This window comes from Osmerus eperlanus, chromosome 20, assembly GCF_963692335.1.
Source record: "Osmerus eperlanus chromosome 20, fOsmEpe2.1, whole genome shotgun sequence".
Classification (NCBI taxonomy): domain Eukaryota; kingdom Metazoa; phylum Chordata; class Actinopteri; order Osmeriformes; family Osmeridae; genus Osmerus; species Osmerus eperlanus.
In genome coordinates this window covers 2,066,620-2,085,338 of record NC_085037.1, presented here as the reverse complement: position 1 = coordinate 2,085,338, position 18,719 = coordinate 2,066,620, and the positions used below count along the sequence as shown (strand labels likewise).

Below are 18,719 nucleotides of genomic sequence, written 5' to 3'. Positions count from 1 at the left end.
TTTGATTTTCCTTTACTGACGTGGTGACATCATAACATTAAATACATACAAAGCAAAAATAGGTGGCGGCAATTAAGACTTGGCGATAAGTGGGTGTGGTCTAGTGTTGCAGTAAGCCCCTCCCCCTCCCATAAAGCCCCTCCCCTAAAGCTACTAATAAGGCCCAGCTGCCTTCCTCCTCAAGTGTGCACTTGTCCACTTTCTGTTGAAAAGTGCAGGATCGCGGTTTGCATCCTTCCTGTGCTGGTGTACACTTTACAGTGTACTAGATCTGCTATACACTTCATTTGACAGTAAAGGTCCACAATTGCATCTTTATAACTGCTACAATCCTTCAACAACGACAATAATCACAAACACCCACAACAGAGCCTAGTGACTGAGCTAGCTGTCCTCATAACACTCCGAAAACACCTCCCAGATCTCCGCTCTCTCGCATATTTACTAGGTAACAGACCCCTGCGCTTCCTCTGCTCGCCACACGGGGGCGAAAGATCACCTTCCAGGACCCAACACCCCTTCAGCATGTACCCCCCCTATGCATTATCAAAGTACTGTAGCATATTGATGTACTTTAGCATATTAAAATCCACTTGCAGATCATTTTTATGTGTTAAAGTACTCTTCCCCCCCCCCCCCCCCGGTAATTAAGATGTGTTAAAGCACTTTAGCAGGGCACTGGGTGCATCCCTCAGGTGGTGGTGGAGGGGGGGGGGGGTAGGGGTGGGGGTTGGAGGGGGGAGGCAGGAATGTTGACATAGTAGATCCCTCCTGGACAGGACGGCTCCTGTTCTTAAACCCTGACTGGACCGGGGCAGTCCTGACTGACACGAGCCAGACAGAACTGATGGACTAGGACCTCGAGGGTGGAGCTGGATAGAGGGGGTGGGGAGGGATGGGGGTAGAGTGGGGGGAGGTAGAGAGAGGGTGAGGGGTGAGGGTGAGATTTGTTGTGCTCCAATATTTAACCAAACAGGCGTTAGCGTCTCCACCTTCTTAGCACGCGTGTGAGCAGAGAGGCATCCAGGCCCCAGGAGAGGGTGACATCAGATCCAGGTTCCAGCACCGCCATCCTGGCTCACATCCCCCCGGTCTCTCCCTCACACCTCCAGCACTCAGTCTCCTGAAGCCTCACGTACATCCAGCTAGGCTGGTGACAGACTGACTGCCTGGTTACTGACTGCCTGGTTACCAACTGCCTGGTCATAGACTACCTGGTTACAGACTGACTGCATAGTGACAGACTGACTGCATAGTGACAGACTGACTGCCTGGTAACAGACTAACTGGTGGCAGACGGCCTGGTTACAGACTGGTTGCTGGGCAGGAAAGGACAGGACTGAGCATGCCTGGGCGGGGCTGGACAGGAGGGGGCCGTGGGGGAACAGGGTGAGGCGGAGGGGTGAGGAGGGAGGGGTCAGGATGAGGGGTGAGGAGGTCTATAGTATGACACAGTCCGAGTCCTTCTCTCGTCTTCTCGATCCTCCCTGTTGACCCGAAGCTTGACCTCTGACCTGGAAGGAAAACAAACAAACAAACCGTGTTGACACCAGTGACAGCATGGTGGCGGACTGGTGCTAGTCTAGTGTGCGTGTCAGGGAGGTGACTGTGCTGGGCAGAGACATGTCTCCACCTGCTGTGTGTGGGGCTGGGAGGGGCCCTGCTGTTGTTGCTGCTGCTGCTGCTGCTGTTGGTACTCCTCCTCCTGCAGCTGGCGAGCTAGCTCCAGGTCACTGAGGGGCCCCGGGGCCTCTCCCTGGGCCTGCTGGAGAGACATGGCTACCAGGTAGTCCTGGACACACACACAAACAGGGAGGCACACACACACGCACAAACCGACACGCAGACACACACAAGCATACAAACAGGCAAGGACACACACACACACAGACACACAAAGTGGCATGCACACACGCACAGAAATGCGCACACGCACACACACACACACAAAGAGAACCAAAGAACAAAGACTGGTGTTATTGTCCTTCTCCTTTTCACTGCTGTTTTATTAGCATTAGCATCACTGTAGCCTGACCTGGTCTATCTGCCTCTGCTGCTGCTGCGGGCTGGGCAGGGAGACGGGCGGGGCCAGGGGCCGCTGGGGGGGGTGGCAGAGGCGGAAGTCTGAGTCGCAGAAGTTCCCGTCCCCCTCCACGTTGTGTAGGCTCTCCCACACCAGCCCCTCCTCCTGCAGGAAGCCCTGGTCCGTCACCAGCAGGTACAGGTGACCCTGGGGGGCAGGGGGGCAGGGGTCAGGGGGGCTGACGCACAAACACGCACACCAGGAACATACACCGATACACACACACACCTTGTGCTTGATCATGGTGCTGAAGTGGTTGTTCCTGAAGAAGACGGAGATCTCTCCCTCGGAGGCGGTGGTGTTGAGCTCACACAGACCGTGGTACGACAGCTGGGTGGCCGTGGACTCCAGGAACTGCTCCGACACCAGACCTGGGGACACAGGGTCACAGTGGCGGTCAGGGGTCACGGTGGGGTTAGGGTAGAGTCAGCGGTGGCGTCAGGATTAGGGTAGGGTCAGAAGGATTTGGGTCAGGACAGGGTCCAAAGGCGAAAGGTCACCTTCACTGACGCGGCTACTGTCTGTTGAGTGTTTGTAGTCGATGATCTTCTCCACCAGCTGGTTATAGCTCAGCTTCCCCACAGCTGACACCATCTCTGGACTCTGAGGAGGGACAAGAAGAAACAGTATTATCCCTCTAGACGACATTTACTGTGAAAAGACAAGAAAGGACTAAATGGGAAAATACTTTTAGTGGGACTTTTATTGTGGAAATCCCTCAGGAGGACTCTTATTGTGAAAGCTCGTACCTGTGGGTCAACCAACCAGCCGTGGTACAGCGGGATGTTGAGCAAGTCAAACACAATGCATTCTGGGGTGTACTCGAAGTCAGTAACGCCTGTGAAACGCACGTTGACATCCAGACCTGTTGACAGTTTGGGAAGGACTGCCATGGCATCACTCATGTTCTGGAACACACACCCCAGGTTAACACACACACACCCCAGGGCACACACACACACAGACGTTATTAGAGGATGCACATACTTCATAAGGATAAGTGGATTTATGTTGGTAGTGCACAGGGAGTAGGTGGGTAACACTGCTAAGTTTGAAAATACCGGAAATACTGTTTGTCTCATCACCTTCACCCTCACAATTTCTACCTCTCTTTCGCTCCCTCTCCTCCATTTCTATATATATCCCTCTCTCCTCCCCTCTTCTCTTTCTCAACCTCTCCTCTCGTGTCTCCTAACGTCTCTCTTCTCCCCTTCTCTTGCCACCCTTTCTGACCTTCTCTCTTTCTCTCACCCCCCTTCTCTCTCTCCCTCTGGTTGATTCCAGTCCTATTAACAGCCGAGTAAACAGCCGCTGGTCTGAGTGTTTATGTGTTAAATACCTGCTGGAAGTTCAGCTCCATGCCTTCTGCCTTCTCTCTGGGCTTGACAGATAACACACATTCTCCTGTCACACACACACACACAAACACAGAAATTAAGCATTAACCTCAAAAGGCACACTAACCCCAGTCAGGAATGTGGACTCTATCTCCCATCTGTTGCTGGGAGATAGAGACGTTTAGTATCAAAAGTGTGTGTTTAATGCACACAAGGCATGTTTCCTTCGGCTGTGTCAACCATGACAGTACTGAGCATCCTGCAGCCTAACCCCAGAGTGAGTCAGAGCCAAGACAACACACTCCTTCTACTGTTACAGAGACCACATGGGGGTCAAGACAACCCAGGCCTCCATCTCTGCTCCCTCACCTAGGTGGGCCATCAGGTCTTCTGTGGTGATTACTTCTGTCTGGGCAGGCAGCTTTGCCTGGGAACAGAGCACAGAACACGTCAATCCGAGGATAGAGGGGTGTTGATTCAAGCTATGTTCCACACCCAAACCACTAACCTCACAGCTTAAATAACTATCTGATAACACTTAGTTTGGGCCAGTCTAATATTATCATATTAGTATATTATTATAGTGATACTAGTTGTTGTTTACATATGCTAAGGATAAGGTGAAAATGTTAGTGAGAATACATAATAAAGCATGCATTAAAAAAGTGTGGTAATGCTAATGTTTGATTGTGCTAACAGTAATGCATGATAAGTGCATGACGATGTGTGATAATGTATTCTACTGATAATGTGTCTGATAATGGTAGCATGCTAATGTTAACGATAATCTGTGATGTGTCTGATAATTGTAGCAAGTGTTAATGCTAACTACAGGGCTCAACATGAACATTTTTGGGGTTTGAAACTTACTGGCCCCAAGACAATTTTTACTGGCCCCCCCTCCAAAAGTTGTAATTTATCATTGTTACAACAAAACCAAAGACTTATAAGTTGTGTTATTCTGTTAACATTATTAAACACATACTGGATATAAAAAGAACAAAAATGAAATCACATTTCTAGTGATAAAAAATAAAAAGGTAATAGTCAGCCAAACAATTGACTTTTAACCTCAAACATGACGTGCTCTCTTCCCTGCTGACAGCCATCTCTGCTCTGTCAGGCTGAAACTGAAACCTCTGGTCCCTCAATGCTAATAAATAAAAGCTTCCATAGCATTTCATCAGTATGATACCAAGTACCCAAGTCGACACCATTCTTCTGCTGCAGTTCAAGAGCCTGGGGGAACGAGATGGCCCGTCTTAATTACGTGATATGCCGTTGTTATAAGTCGTGCAATAACACGATGGGCATCTACATTTAAATTCCTGAGCAGCATGGTCAACGGCCTGGAAGATGGATTGTCAACCATCTGCTTAGCTGTCACGCAAACCAGGTGCTGTCTGCTAGCATGGCTGGTCAGGGATTGTTTTCGAAAATTGTCGGTGCCTGTGTAAAAAGATCCACTTTTGTCTGCTTTAGACGGGAACATACGACAGACGACGTGCATCTTCGTTCCATAAAAAAAATTGCTTCCGTTTGAGCTCGTAGCTCTACTTTGCTGCCATCTACACTTTATTGTCTCGTGCCAGTTGTTAAAAAATTTATCGAGATTAGAGAATTACAATTTGACAACCACTCGTCACTCACTACTCAACTCTTGATTTGCCAATTGTGCGCCCCAAAAGCTGAACTTATTTATGCATTTAGGAAAACATATGAAGGATGTTAACTTTTACAATGCGAATTTTGTTTTCAATCAATAATTTGCAGTGAGTTGCTAGTTTAACTGTCCCGACATTACTTTTTACTGGCCCTGGGCCATCGTTATTGTCGAGCCCTGTAACTATAATCTGTGATAATGTGTCTGATAATGGTAGCATGCTAATGTTAACGATAATCTGTGATGTGTCTGATAATTGTAGCAAGTGCTAATGCTAACTATAATCTGTGATAATGTGTCTGATAATTGTGGCGAGCGCTAATGCTAACGCTAGTGAGCATACCTTCCACCTGAGGAACAGGGTATTCATGATGGCCAGCAGGGGGCAGGGCCCGTTCTCGCTCTGCGTGATGATGGGCGTCTTTTTCTCTTTCCACGTGATCCACTTCACAAAATAGTAGGCAGGCGCCGCAGGCTCGGGCTCTGGGGCAGCTGTGGCACCCCCTGTGGCCGGTGGGGGAACTGCAGGGGTGGTGAACCCAGGTCCAGCCCCCGTCAGGGCTTCTTCCTCCCCCAGGCAGGGAGCGTCTGCGGAGGGGGAGCGCCCCTCCACGCCCAGGGCTGAGTAGGAGGAGGACAGGGGTTCGTCCAGGGAGTTCCCAGGGGTGATGTCCGAGAGCTCCAGGCTAGGGATGGAGAAGGAGGCGGAGTCGGAGGACGGGCCCATGTCCTGTGAGCCCCCAAGCGTGGTCTGGGACTGGGAGCGCTCCTCCACCCCCTTCCTCTCTTCCTCCTGGGGTGCACCGGGAGTTGTTGTTTCCTTGGCTGGAGTGGGAGTTGTAGTTTCCCTAGGTTTAACCGGGCCCTCCGCCTCCACCAGAGGGGTTTTAGAGGCCGGGGGCAGTTTGACTGGGTTTTCGTAACCCGGGAGATCCACCAAGGAGGTGGAGTCTTCCGTCGCTGTGGAGACTGCTGGTGGAAGGCTTCCGTCTTTGGCCTTGGTGGATGCCAGGGGAAGGTCCTCTCTGCACACGCTCAGTAACTCCCCACCCACTCCATCACTGCTGGCGTCTGACATCCTGACCGTAGCACTTTGTTGTCCAGACATTAAAAAGTAAGGCCAAGTCGGCTTCAAAGACTACCCTCTGAGAGCTAATAAAAAGCTGCAAAAACACACAAACTAAACGTCTCTCTGAGCCCTTTACACGAGGGTAGTGGCGTTTGGGAGGTGACCTGGCAGTGTCGGACAGGGTTTTTACCTTGAGGGAGCGCTGTTTCTGTCACTGCTGCATTCCTGAGGAGCTCCCTTGTTTGGCAGAGCGAGGGCAGGGGGGAGCGACTTTACTTTCGCTACTTCTGGGAGTCACATTAGACAGAGGCTTGTACAAAGGACCTAATACAAAGGCCCATTTGATCTCAAGTCAAGTTTGGGATTCCAGGTGACAGAGCTCTCTTTTTGACAGAGAGACAAGATTCACTGCAAATACAAAACCAGGTTTGTGACAGAAAAAAGTAGATATTCCAGAAATATTATCACAAAATATCAGCCTTCAACAAGACAAGGCAGCCTTTCCCTGTTCATGATACAGGAAGAAGGTAGGTAGGTTTGACTATGCTTAAAGCTCCCAGTCAAATAATATCGTTCAGTAACTTCAGGCAACAGAACAACCAAAGTGAACAACCACAAACATGGAATCGGCCAAATGTTGTTTGACCTTAGTCTCTTGCCAACTACACAGTATCTTCTGTTCAGAATCAAATAACGCCTCAGATGAATGTTAGATAGTGTCTGAGTTTGTTTCGTCAACGCACAGGTCACCGTACAGTGGCAGTTAGTCAGACTCCTCCTCCCTTGGTTTCTACTTCGTGACAGTGATGACTATGTAGGATTTCAGCAGGTTGCTCAGTGTTGAATGGTTAGGCTGAATTCTGCTTTGTCCGAAGGTGAGAGCTAACTAACAAGAACGTACTTTTTGTGCGTGACCATATTCGGTGATAACAGACCTGCAATGAAAGGCACAACAAATTCAACAATGTAAAATTTACAAAAACGTGATTCTTACTGGTGATTACAGCTAGAGGTTACAATCCATGAACTAATTTCAATTATAAATTCAACGCCAGATCGTAGATATACATTTGCTTGACAAAACTACTGTAACAACAACATATAGCTAAAAATGAGTGCTACACAATGTTCATGTAAACCATCCCGATGAAGCCAAACCTTACTAAAGAAACATGATGTTCCAACATTACTGATTAAGCAACTGCTGGCAAGCTACCTCCCTGACTCAATAGTTTACACTAGCTGGTACTGATACTAGCTGGTAGTGCCTTACTCCGAGTAGCCTGATGCAGTTAGGCTAGGTAGAGCTAGCTAGCTCCAGCTTCTGGGCTAGCCCGCTAGCTTAACGCTGATGCTAGAGAGAAAACAACTCACCATAAAGCCACTTCCGACACCGCAAATTACCCACTTGTTTGAAAACTCGCCTTGCTGTTTGCTAGGTTCATCAAGAATAACATACGCTCAAAAAAAGGATCGGACTAACTAGTCCACGTTTTCAAGCTTCGCTGACAGTCAGATGACCATGCTATTTACATTCCTCGTTCGTAACATCAAATGCGTGTACTCCACATCCGGAAACCACGGTGGGTAAACAATGATGTCACGACGTTTAACGGCCACTGCAAATGAGCGTGCACGTCAAGTCGTGATTACACTCATCCGATGGCTTTGAATCTACAACAGGGTTGGTTTTACGGACGCGACCGGTGCAGCTACGAGTAGATTGTTTTGGGGATCAGTGGTTGGGACAATCTTGGTGGAATATTCACCGGAGGGTGAACACGCCCACTTTTCACACATGATAGCTACAACAGCACCGCAAATGACTCCGTCCCCCTCACCCTCTTCTCTCTCCCATCTTTCACCCCGTTAGATATCTGTCAAGTTACTGCAGAGGACACTCGCAGACAATAAAACTGTTATTCTGAATATCCCAACCGTGTCCTGCTCAGGCGAAAATGGAGGAGTTTCTACAGAGTTGCAGTGCTGCGTTGAAGGTAAGGAGAGATGAAACATCAACACTTTGACAAGACTCGAATTGTACAGGAATCTTATATGACTTTAGCACTAGAAGGAGTACACTTAACACCGCGAGCGAGGGCTGTCTGTCACGCGCCAGCCTTGGTGGGTTGCAAACACAAACTGAGAAGCCACAGTGGACGTGCGCATGCATTGTGCAGTCTTCGAAAATAATCATATGTATCCTTTTTTGCAGAGTATATCTATGAAACTCATCTTACATATTAGTTTTCTTACTTGTGTGCACTTGAAAGGGAATACTTATAAAGCATGTTATAATGAATGTAGCATGGCTCTAGCTTAATGCTTAGGGCAACATCGGACTTGGAGCGCGCAGAAGTGCACCCTTCAGGGAGAAGTCAGCGCGAGGAACTGGGACACAGTAGTTGTCTTTTACCGCAGCTAATTGGGGGGGGGGGGGGGGGGGGTTGGTAGGATGCAGAGAAATGCAGGGAGAATGTCTGTGTGTGTGTGTGTGTGAGAGAGAGAGAGAGAGAGAGAGAGAGAGAGAGAGAGAGAGAGAGAGAGAGCAAGAAAGTAAGTGTGTGTGCTTGTGTGGGTGTCTGCGTGTGTCTGTGTGTGCATTCAAGCATGCCCACCAACAATCCTTAGGAAATTGCACGCAGCCTTGTAACAGTTGCCTGGGCCTCTCATGCTGTCTATACATTTCACTGCACTCCCCTTTACATCAGGGTCATGTGACTCGACACAGGCCTTGGGTGTTAATTATGTCACGTGGTAGGACTGTTAGATCTGAGAGACAGAATGAGAGTGAGACAGAGAAGGAGAGAGAGCGGCATGCAGGGGCAAAAGCCTCTTCCAAAGCTCTTGACATTTCATGGCATTTATACACATCCAACTCATCGAATTCTATTCCACCATGATGCATCCTCCATCCTTCCTGTCTTGGCAAGGGTGCAAGGCGTCTCCTACAAGGATGCATCCTTCGGGAGTGACGCTCTGCCAGCCTCCCTCTCTCTCCCAGGCAGGCAGGCAGGCAGGCAGGCAGACAGGCAGGGATGCAGACCCAAGCCTTGGCTTCCAGGATCCTGTGGTCCTACAGCCTGATAGCCTGGTGGTCTGCTGGCTTGTTTGCCTGGATACTAGATTGATGTGGGTATGGGAATAGTGGGAGAGCATTTGTCTACATTTTCCTGCCAAGCAAGACTTCCAATGTTCCAATCCCCCCTTAATGTCTCATTGGATAAAAGCGTTTGTTAAGTTAACAAATTATTATTACATTGCATTATTATTTGTAGTACTGTGTCTATGGGACGACTTCAGAACAATACTATTGCTCTATAGTACCTGCTGTTTAGGTCACCTCTAGTAAAAAACTGCTTTATGAAGCCTTAATGGAGCTCAATGAAGTCTTTAGCACAGCATTACAAAGGCCGCAGACTGGCCTTTATGGCAGCTCTGTGAAGTGTATAGGACAGCACTACACAGCTCTGTGAAGGTCTATAAAGGTCAGGGTTCTAGAGCAGGTTTGTGGTTTCACCGTTTTTTTTTTTCCGTAGTACAGCCGTGCCCAAAAGTATTGGGAGCGACATACATTTTGTGTTTGCAAAGCTTGCTGGGCCTTGGCATAAAATGACTGCTAACATAATTTCAGTAAGTCATATCATCAGCACAGGGGAAAGTGTGAACTAATTCTAGCCAGGTGAAATCACTATCATTCTGATTGGATTTTAAGAGCAGATTGACTGCTGTAAAAGAGGGGACTATTTGCATATATAGAACATTTTCGCCCCCAAAAAGTAAAAAAAAAAAAATTAAATGTGCCTTATTGTGTTCTATAGAAACATGTGAAAACATTTTCCTCAAATACTGAACCAGCAAACTTTGCAAAACACAACATTTGTCATTGCCAAAACTTATGGCCACGACTGTAGTCACTCTGTATAACCTCCAACTGTGAACTGAAAACAGACCAAATTCAGTCACTCGTTCTCTAATGATATGTACCTACTGTATCTACCTAAATACTGTCTGTGCCAGACTGGTAAACACTACCAGTCTGGGCTGTTTTGAAAGCCCCTAACTTTCCTGAGTCATTCAGGATGATACAGCACTTTGTTGTTGTTGAGATGTGAAGTGCTGTTTGCCCACTGGGAAGGCTCTCTACCTCTCCCCCCGCTGAGAGCTTTTAGCACTACTTAGACCATGGGGGGACAGGTGGGCTAAGTGCTGGTCTCACAAGCACAGCACTCAACTGAACAACTTCTTGTTATCCCTCCCTCCTAAACTGGGATTTACTTTTTGATAGGTCTTAAATGAAATTCTGTATTACACTTCCTGTCATTGCTCATGCAGGTTTGCAGGCCCTGTTTCAATACTGTAGAAAATCCTTTCTTCTTTCCTTCTTTCCTTCCTTACTTCTTTACTTCCTTCCTTCCCTCCTGACTAGCTACTGTCTGTCTGTCTGGCTTTCATCAGATGTTTATGTGTGTTCCCTTATAAACCACTTGCATGTGTCTGGGTCATCACACACAGACAGCGGGTCTCTGTGTCTTCCTGGCCAGTCTCAATTTAGCCGCTACTGTTCTGCGTTAAGAGCTTTCTTGCATGGACGACCACTGCTGATGTTTATCTGCAGGTTGCCCTTGACAACGGGAACGCGCTAACTTGTTGTCTTATCGGCAGGGCGAGTCTCCAGCCCAGCAGGCGGGAGACCGTCGTTCATTTCCCCCCCGACTATCTCCGGATCCAAATAAGGATATTAGGGACAGGAGAGATTTACTGTTGTCCTCCTTCTCTCCTCTCCTCTCCTCCCCCTCTCCTCTCCTCTCCCCTCCCCTCCTCCCCTTCTCCTCTCCTCCTTTACTCTAAATCCCCACCTCCCCTCCTCTTCGGCTGTTCGAGCACCCCCACATCCGTCCATCTGTCCACTCATCCATCTATCTGTCCATCCATCCAGAGAGGGGTGAGAGACAACCGAAAGGGCAGGGCTGTGTTTACATCGACCAGATAGAAGATGACTATAAGAGGCACTTAGAGAGAAAGAAGTATAGCGAGAGGGAGGAACAGATCGAGAAAAGGTTCGAGAGAGAGCAGAGAACAAAGGAGAGAGAGAGAAAGAGAGAGAGAGAGAGAGAGAAAAGAGAGAGAGAGGAGAAGCGCGTCTTGTGTGTAAGTAGGATCATTGTTTCAGCGTGAGCGTTTCACCTGAGGGGTTGCAGAACCCAGAAGAGAGGTCTTCTAGATGTCTAGTACCCGTGCTTAACTCAAAGGTGCCATGGCTGTAACACGGACATGCCCTCTACACAGTCCCCTCCTGTACAAGAAGAGGTGATGGAGATCCCTCCCTCCTCCTCTCCTCCATGTCCCATTTTCATATTCCCTCCTCAGCCATCCCTTCACTCTCCCACCAGCCCAGTTCACATGCAGCCAAGCTATTTCTGTATGTTTGTATGTTTGTCCTTGTCCCTTAAAATGGCCACAGTAGTATAGTACCGTAGAATATTCTAGCTGTGAGAATACTATACACTCCAACGGAAAGAGTACTACAATCATACTGAAAGTGTACTACATTAGTATACACTTCAGCTGTGAGAGTACTACAATCATACTCCAGCTGTTAAGAACCACAGTGTAGTATATCCAACAGAGAGAGATCCGCCTGTCAGTTGAACTTACACTTCAGAGTTAATTATAGCCTAGCAAGCCCGCGACTCTCTCTCTCTCTCTCTCTCTCTCTCTCTCTCTCTCTCTCTCTCTCTCTCTCTCTCTCTCTGTCGTTCTCCCTCCTTCTCTCTATGTCCCTCATGATCTTTCTCTGTTGCTTGTTCTGTCCATTATTTCCCCCCCCTGTCCCTCCATCCCTTTCCTCCCTCCCCTCATCTCTCCTTTTCCCTTCCCTATTATTCCCTCGCTCGTCTTATTGCTCTCGTCCTTCTCCCCTCCCTGGCTCCCCTTCCCTCCGTCATGCCTCACCAGGATCTGCTGGCTGCTAAGGCTGATGGGAGGTGACAGGGATGCTGGGACATGGGGGAGGAGAGAGTGGGAGGAGAAGAGAGGAGAGCAGGAGAGAGTGGGAGGAGAAGAGAGGAGAGGAGATGAGAAATAAATATAGAGGTTTATAGCCTTCCTGGTCAGCATTAACTGAATAGTGTAGGTTAATCACAGTCGGGCTATGACCGGGTCTAGCCTGGTTTGGTTTATCATCTTTTCTTCTTGTGTTCCCTTTTACCTTCTCCCTTCCTTTTTACCACTCCCAACCCTGCTGTCTCTCCTCCAAACACCCTCCGTCCCTCCTCCCTATCTCCTTCATCCTACCTCTCTCTTTCCTCCCTCCCCTCGTCTTCCTCCCTCCGTCCCTCCTCCTTCCCTCCCTCCTTCTCCTGCAGGGCAGTTCTCAGGACGGCTCTGCTGGGATCCACGTTGTCCTTGGCAGCGAGTCATGTGACCTGGACTCCATGGTGTCATCGCTGGCCTACGCCTACTTCCTGTTCCGTGTAAGACCGCTCCCTCCCTCGAACCTCAAGGTTCAGCCAATCACTGCTTCTCAACCCCCAGTTTCAGTCCATCGTCTCTTTTGGACAAAAAGTTCAAACTTTAAAATGGGCAACAAGCTGTGGTAAATTCTACACTCTGTCTGGGTGTGTCTTTAATTCCAAAGATTACATTAAATTAAATTGAGACTGTGTGCCACTGGGTGTGTGTGTTTGTATATCTGTCTGTGTGTCTGTCTCTGGTATGCTGTGGGATGTGATAATGTAGACCTATAAATAGTGGCTGTGGTTCACAGAAGGTCAGTGTTCGGAAATGCTGTGCTCCAAACCATCTAGTCAGCTCTCACAGAACAACACACTGGCCTGGTCCCAAACCCAACAGTCTAGCTGTCTACACTGTTCTGGCCTCAACCCAAACGCAACAGTCCAGCTATCTACACGGCCTGCTCCCAAACCCAACAGTCTAGCTATCTACACGGCCTGGTCCCAAACCCAACAGTCTACAACTTTCAACTTTATTTGTCCTTCAAAAGGAAATTAGTGTGCGGCAGGGGTCAGAAACACATACACAAACACAGAACAGCATCGCCAAATGCCAACAACATTACACACTACACAGTCTAGCCAACCTTTTGCTGCTTCCCTTGTCTAGATGGCAGGAGAGGGTACAAGGGACGTGTCATTGCGGTCATATACCACAGTGACAACAAAATCAACTTCATGCCCTTTCTCTCCCTCTCTCCCTCTTCATCTCACATTCCCCCTTTCTCTCTCCCTTTCTGTCCCTCACCCCTCTCCCCTTTCTCTCTTCTCTCTTCATCTCCCTTTCCACCCTTTCTCTCTCTCCTTCCTTCTCTTTCTAACCCCCCTCGCTCTCCCTCTCTTTTTCTTCATCGCCTTATCGACCCAGTCGTCCTCCACCAGTCTTGGCTAGTCTGCTCTTCTTCTCTGCTCATGAAATATTCACACAGCGTCAGATACCCTAGACCCCCACAGGGGAGGGGGAACGACAGACAGGTCGACAGACAGAGAGACAGGTAGAGAGCAGACAGACAGAGAGAGAGACATAGATAGGCAGCGAGAGAGACAGGTAGACAGACAATTGGCAGAGAGACAGTTGTCCTGTCTACAGCACCTTGATATCAAACCTTTCCTCCATCACCTTTCTCTTACACGTCAACAAACTTTATATCTTCTGTCGCCCCTGCCCCCCCCCCCAGACCTCTCCCCGTCCCCATGGCACCCCCGTGGCCGTGATGAACATTCCGAGGGCGGAGTTTCCCCTGCGCTCCGACAGCATCCTCCTGCTCAGGGAGGTCGGAGTCTCGCCGGACAGCTTGGTGTTCCGAGACCAGCTGGACCTGGCTCGTCTCCATGGAGACAAGCGCCTGACGCTCACGCTGGTGCACCACAACGTTCTCCCCAGGTCAGAGGTCACCAGTGGACCTAGTCTCTATCTCTCTCACTTCTATCCCTCTGTCTCTCTCTTTCTATCTCTCACTCTCAGTATTCTTCCCTTCCTTTCGCTGTATCCCTCTCTCTTTCTCATCTGCATCTGTAGCACCTCAACTTCCTTTCTACCGTCTCTCCCCTGCCTCTCTCTCTCCTCTCTCCCAACTCTCTTTCTCTCTCTTTCCTCTCTGTCTCTGTCTCTCTCTCTCTCTAACATACAGTATTTCCTCTTTCTCTCTCTTCCTTCTCTTTTCTCTCGCTCCCTCTCTCTCCAGGGCTGACAGGGATCTGGAGGCAGCCGTAGTCGAGGTTATCGACCACCACCACCTGGAGCGGACGCCCTCCACTTCCTGTCGGGTCGCCGTGGAGACGGTGGCTTCCTGCGCTACCTTGGTGACGGAGCGGATCCAGCTGCGAGCACCGGAGCTTCTGGAGCCCCCGCTGGCTCTGCTGCTGTACGGTGAGGACGGAACTCATCAGCTGCCCCTAACGAGCGTTCAGATGGCGGATGTTGCCTGGCAACCAAAGAGCTAGGTGCAATGCAGCAATGGAAGCCTCCATCAAGCTCCATGGAAACCAGCCCCTCATTGTTTTAATCAAATCCGCATCCTGGGGCTTCGGATGAAATTAGGGATGAATCTGTTCATCACCAATGACAAAAGTTGTGAACTGCATTTCCCATGATGCACTGGGACTGTGTGCTTCCAGGTGCCATCCTGCTGGACTGTGTGAACATGGCGCCCGCGGCGGGCCAGGTGACGGCCAGGGACAGCCAGGCGGCTTGTTACCTGGAGACGCGCTTCCTAGACTTGCCACCGAGGGGCGCTCTCTTCCAGTCCCTGCAGAGCGCCAGGGCTGACCTCTCAGGTGAAGATGACCAGAGTGCTGGTGCCTGGGATGCAGAGCCATGGAAAGAGACCCTTCTATGGGACTCTATGGCTCTGCTGGGATGTGGTTGTGGTTGTTATCACTAATCGGTCTCACACAAACTGTTGAGCAGAAACTCAACTCAAAACTCTATCCTCAAACTAGAACTACTGTGTGTGTGTGTGTGTATGTGTGAGTATGTAGGTGTGTTTGGTCTGGCTAGCTCTGAGTGCGGATGTGTTGCCTGTCTTATGTATTCAGCCTGTAGCTGTATCACTGAGTATGTTTGTGTTTGTGTGTTTGTGTGTGTGTTGCAGGTCTGTCTACAGAGCAGATACTGATGAAGGATATGAAGAAGATCTCAGGGGAGGACCTGAATCTGGCCATCAGCACCGTCTACATGACCCTGGATGTATGTAACTTCCTGCTTCCTATCTCTACAGGAAGTTAGACCCGGTCCATTCTCCCGTCCTAGATCCATCAGCATTTACCAGCCAGTATTCACATATATGTCCTACACATCTTACATTTATGTTGTTGTTTATTGTTATTCACTCTTCGTTATTGTTTACTCCTGTTTACTGATGTAAACTTCAATTTGTTGTTGTGTTACCTTAGATGTTCCTTCAGAGGAGGAGCCTACAGCAGGAGCTGTGTGAGTTTTGCCACAAGCATCGCCTGGGCGCACTGGTCGCCATGACAATCTCCTTCCGTGAGGGCAGCAGCGAGCCGTGTCGCCAGCTGGCCGTGTACAGCGCCAGCACCCTCTACAGGGAGGAGGTGGGTACTGCAGTCTGCCTGTTCTGCCTGTAGGTCTTTCCTGTGGGAGTCTTTCCTTTGGAAAAATGATGTCAAACCTAGACTTTGTTCTTAGTGTTTCTTGTAGACGAGGTTGTGAGAGTTTGCTGTTCTTGGTTGTGAGGGTTTGCTGTTCTAGGTTGTGAGGGTTTGCTGTTCTAGGTTGTGAGGGTTTGCTGTTCTAGGTTTTGTGTATTTGTTGTTTTATGTTACTGCTGTGTCTGTGTTCCTCAGGTGAGCCAAGCCTTGGAGCACGCCCACTCCCTGTCGCTCAGCCTATCACCAGTTAGCAGCCCTTATAAGGATGTAAAAGCCTATCACCAGGGAAACACCTTGGCCTCCCGTAAGAAGCTCCTCCCCTTCCTCAGAAACTTCCTGCGTGAGTGGGACAGAAGGCAGGTGCATTATGGGGAGGTGGGGGAGGACCTCGACGACAACTTCGACCAATCGTTGTCCCCGGTCATGGACGGGGAGCCCCGCCCCCGGGTCTACTCCACCTCCCGACACCACCGGCGCCGGCTGCAGGGAGCAGAGGATTGTGGGACGGAGGAGGAGCTGGGGGTCCCGCCCACGCCCGTGAACAGCCTGGCGGAGGGGTGCCCCCTGGATGGGGGGCTGGGACGCCTGAACCACGACGCCATCTTGGAAAGGTTCAGTCAACTGGGGCGGGGGGACGAGGAGGAGCAATCTTGATCTAAAACGTGGCCGTTTGTATCTGACTATTGTCAGGTAACTGGGAGTCTGTGACTGGGATGCTGACTCTTGTGAACAGGAGCAGGAACTAGGCCTTGTCGAGGGATTTGAAGGTGTTCCTCTTTGCTACCTTAACAGAGATGTTCTCTGTTGGATCCATCCATGCAAGGGTTCATCTTCACTCTCCATCTCTCCATGAGACACACAGAAGTGCTGGGGCATGGGGGCGTTCCTCTGGAGAGAACAAAAGATGGAGGGAGGTAGAGGTAGAGAGAAAGGGAGGGAAGGAGAAAGTTAGGAGATATTTTGCTGACTTATGCATAAAGTTTTTTGCTTTTTTGCAAGTTGAATCTGTTGATTCTGTTCATGTTTTTTATAGTAGTTTTTTTACTCCCAAAGTGTCAATCCAAACACATATGTTTTGTTGAAGTGTTTCATGGGAGACTATCTTGCCTTCATCAGTTATCTTTTACGGTCACATACACAAACATGCACAGACACACACGTACACACTTTCTCTCTCACACACACACAAACACACACACACACACACCCACACAAACACACGTTCTTAAAAGTTTTACCTGGATTTTTCTTTCCAACCAGTGTCCCTCTTGCAGATTTTGAATTAATGTCTTAAGCCCAGAGTTATTCCTTAGGAACACTTCCTTAGCAACCTCTTCCCTCATAAAAGCCTTTGTCTTCGAACAGGTGTAACCATGAGACATGTCCTGAGTAAATAATGGATTAATGTTGCCATGTCCTTTCAGGCTTTGGTCCTTCCCATAATGCACGGCTGTTTTCCTGTCCCCTGTAAGACAACGAGGCTCCGCCTCCCTAAATCAGACTCTTTATACCTGCATAAGGCCCCTCCCCCCTTCATCATGCCCCGCCTTCCTGTATTAGGCCCTGCCTCCCCTGCATCCCCCCCCTCCTTGTACTATGCCCCACCTTTATGCACCAGACCCCAACTCCCCATCATTATATCAGGCCCCACCTACTGAAATCAGGCCCCACCTTCTTATATTTGGCCCCGCCTCTCTGTATCAATCCCCATTTCCTCATATTAAGCCCTGCCTCCTTATATTAGGCCCCACCTCCCCGTGCTTGCACCCCTGCCATCTCATGTTCCGCCCCCTGTCTCATGTCCCGCCCCCTGTCTCATGTCCCGCCCCCTGTCTCATGTCCCGCCCCCTGTCTCAGGTCCCACCCCCTGTCTCATGTCCCACCCCCTGTCTCATGTCCCGCCCCCTGTCTCAGGTCCCGCCCCCTGTCTCATGTCCCGCCCCCTGTCTCATGTCCCGCCCCCTGTCTCAGGTCCCGCCCCCTGTCTCATGTCCCGCCCCATGTCTCAGGTCCCGCCCCCTGTCTCATGTCCCGCCCTCTGTCTCATGTCCCGCCCCCTGTCTCAAGTCCCGCCCCCTGTCTCATGTCCCGCCCCCTGTCTTATGTCCCGCCCCCTGTCTCATGTCCCGCCCCCTGTCTCATGTCCTGCCCCATGTCTCAGGTCCCGCCCCCTGTCTCATGTCCCGCCCCCTGTCTCATGTCCCGCCCCCTGTAGTATGCAATATGAGCAGTGCCTACAGTCTGCACAGCCACCTGTATGAAGAGTCTACAAGAAAATATGCAGTTCTAATTAAAGAAGGGTTTATAAAGTGTCTCTTGGTCTCTGTCTTTCTGTCATCTCTTTCTGTGGCGGATTCTAACCAACAACCAAACAGCTGGTTGGACAGTAAGCACCGTGTTCTGTGACCAGATACATATGTTAACTACACACACACGTCTTGGTTTTATGTGGGGATTTCTGTCAAAAGCCTTGAAAGAAAGGAAATTGGAAACGCCACCATAACCTCCTTGGCTTGGTGAGAATGGAATGTTCCAGAGGGCTGGAGGCTGTAGAGCTGGATGTGTTCTGATGACTCTGTCAGCAGCCAACGCCCCTCCAGTCCTGACCGCTGTGTGTCATTTCACACAGGGCGTGGCTTACCACTGTTCCAACTGTACACCGTGAGTGTGTGGGTTCTGGGGTGTGTTTTGCGAGCACTTGTTTACATGTGTGTATCTGTATGTGTTTGTCTGTGTCTTGAGTATGTATTGCGATTTGCATGTTATGTGTTATGTGTATGAGTGTGTGTGTGTCTGTGTCTGCCCATCCCCAGTCATGCCCCTGCTTGCTCTGTGATTTCATCCCAGGCAGAGAGCGGAGCTGTCAGACTGGCTGAGTGAGTGCGCTCCAAAGGTCCAAGTCTTCCTGGAGCTGTTTTATAGGAGCAACACTCACGTG

The 18,719-nt window shown here is 49.6% G+C and overlaps 2 protein-coding genes across 5 annotated transcripts; one reads left to right on the top strand and one right to left on the bottom strand.

Annotated features, from left to right (window-relative positions):
• Window positions 1–2: 2 nt before the first annotated feature.
• On the bottom strand, window positions 3–7,861 carry mindy1 (MINDY lysine 48 deubiquitinase 1). Its single transcript, XM_062486539.1, has 10 exons — window positions 7,527–7,861; window positions 5,427–7,087; window positions 3,790–3,847; window positions 3,423–3,487; window positions 2,833–2,991; window positions 2,584–2,686; window positions 2,312–2,454; window positions 2,036–2,230; window positions 1,634–1,792; window positions 3–1,514 (listed from the first exon to the last, which is right to left on the bottom strand). Exons 2-10 carry the CDS (start codon window positions 6,189–6,191, stop codon window positions 1,440–1,442), a joined length of 1,722 nt encoding a protein of 573 aa, XP_062342523.1. The 5' UTR covers window positions 6,192–7,087; window positions 7,527–7,861; the 3' UTR covers window positions 3–1,439.
• LOC134040587 (exopolyphosphatase PRUNE1-like) lies at window positions 7,807–18,093 on the top strand. 4 transcript variants are annotated; one of them, XR_009932893.1, is made up of 9 exons: window positions 7,807–8,149; window positions 12,521–12,628; window positions 13,846–14,051; window positions 14,353–14,537; window positions 14,786–14,944; window positions 15,262–15,356; window positions 15,563–15,724; window positions 15,977–17,581; window positions 17,943–18,093. XR_009932893.1 is itself a non-coding variant. In XM_062486541.1 (9 exons), the coding sequence occupies exons 2-9, from the start codon at window positions 8,111–8,113 to the stop codon at window positions 16,433–16,435; spliced, it is 1,413 nt and encodes a 470-aa protein (XP_062342525.1). In that variant the 5' UTR covers window positions 7,851–7,927; window positions 8,026–8,110; the 3' UTR covers window positions 16,436–17,767. The 4 variants fall into 4 exon arrangements, 3 of the variants coding, with proteins under 3 accessions (XP_062342527.1, XP_062342524.1, XP_062342525.1); XM_062486541.1 differs by lacking the exon at window positions 17,943–18,093 and having other exon boundaries at window positions 7,851–7,927; window positions 8,026–8,149; window positions 15,977–17,767; XM_062486543.1 differs by lacking the exon at window positions 17,943–18,093 and having other exon boundaries at window positions 12,526–12,628; window positions 15,977–17,767.
• Window positions 18,094–18,719: the final 626 nt, after the last annotated feature.

Excerpts from the sequence above, each read along its gene's own strand:
- mindy1 (XM_062486539.1), bottom strand. The coding sequence starts at position 6,191 with ATGTCTGGACAACAAAGTGCTACGGTCAGGATGTCAGACGCCAGCAGT. Across the intron at positions 3,488-3,789 it reads AGACCTGATGGCCCACCTAG|GAGAATGTGTGTTATCTGTC; the intron begins GTGAGGGAGCAG and ends TGTGTGTGACAG. Across the intron at positions 1,793-2,035 it reads AGCAGAGGCAGATAGACCAG|GACTACCTGGTAGCCATGTC; the intron begins GTCAGGCTACAG and ends GTGTGTGTCCAG.
- LOC134040587 (XM_062486540.1), top strand. The coding sequence starts at position 8,111 with ATGGAGGAGTTTCTACAGAGTTGCAGTGCTGCGTTGAAG. Across the intron at positions 15,357-15,562 it reads CCGTCTACATGACCCTGGAT|ATGTTCCTTCAGAGGAGGAG; the intron begins GTATGTAACTTC and ends GTGTTACCTTAG. Across the intron at positions 15,725-15,976 it reads GCACCCTCTACAGGGAGGAG|GTGAGCCAAGCCTTGGAGCA; the intron begins GTGGGTACTGCA and ends TGTGTTCCTCAG.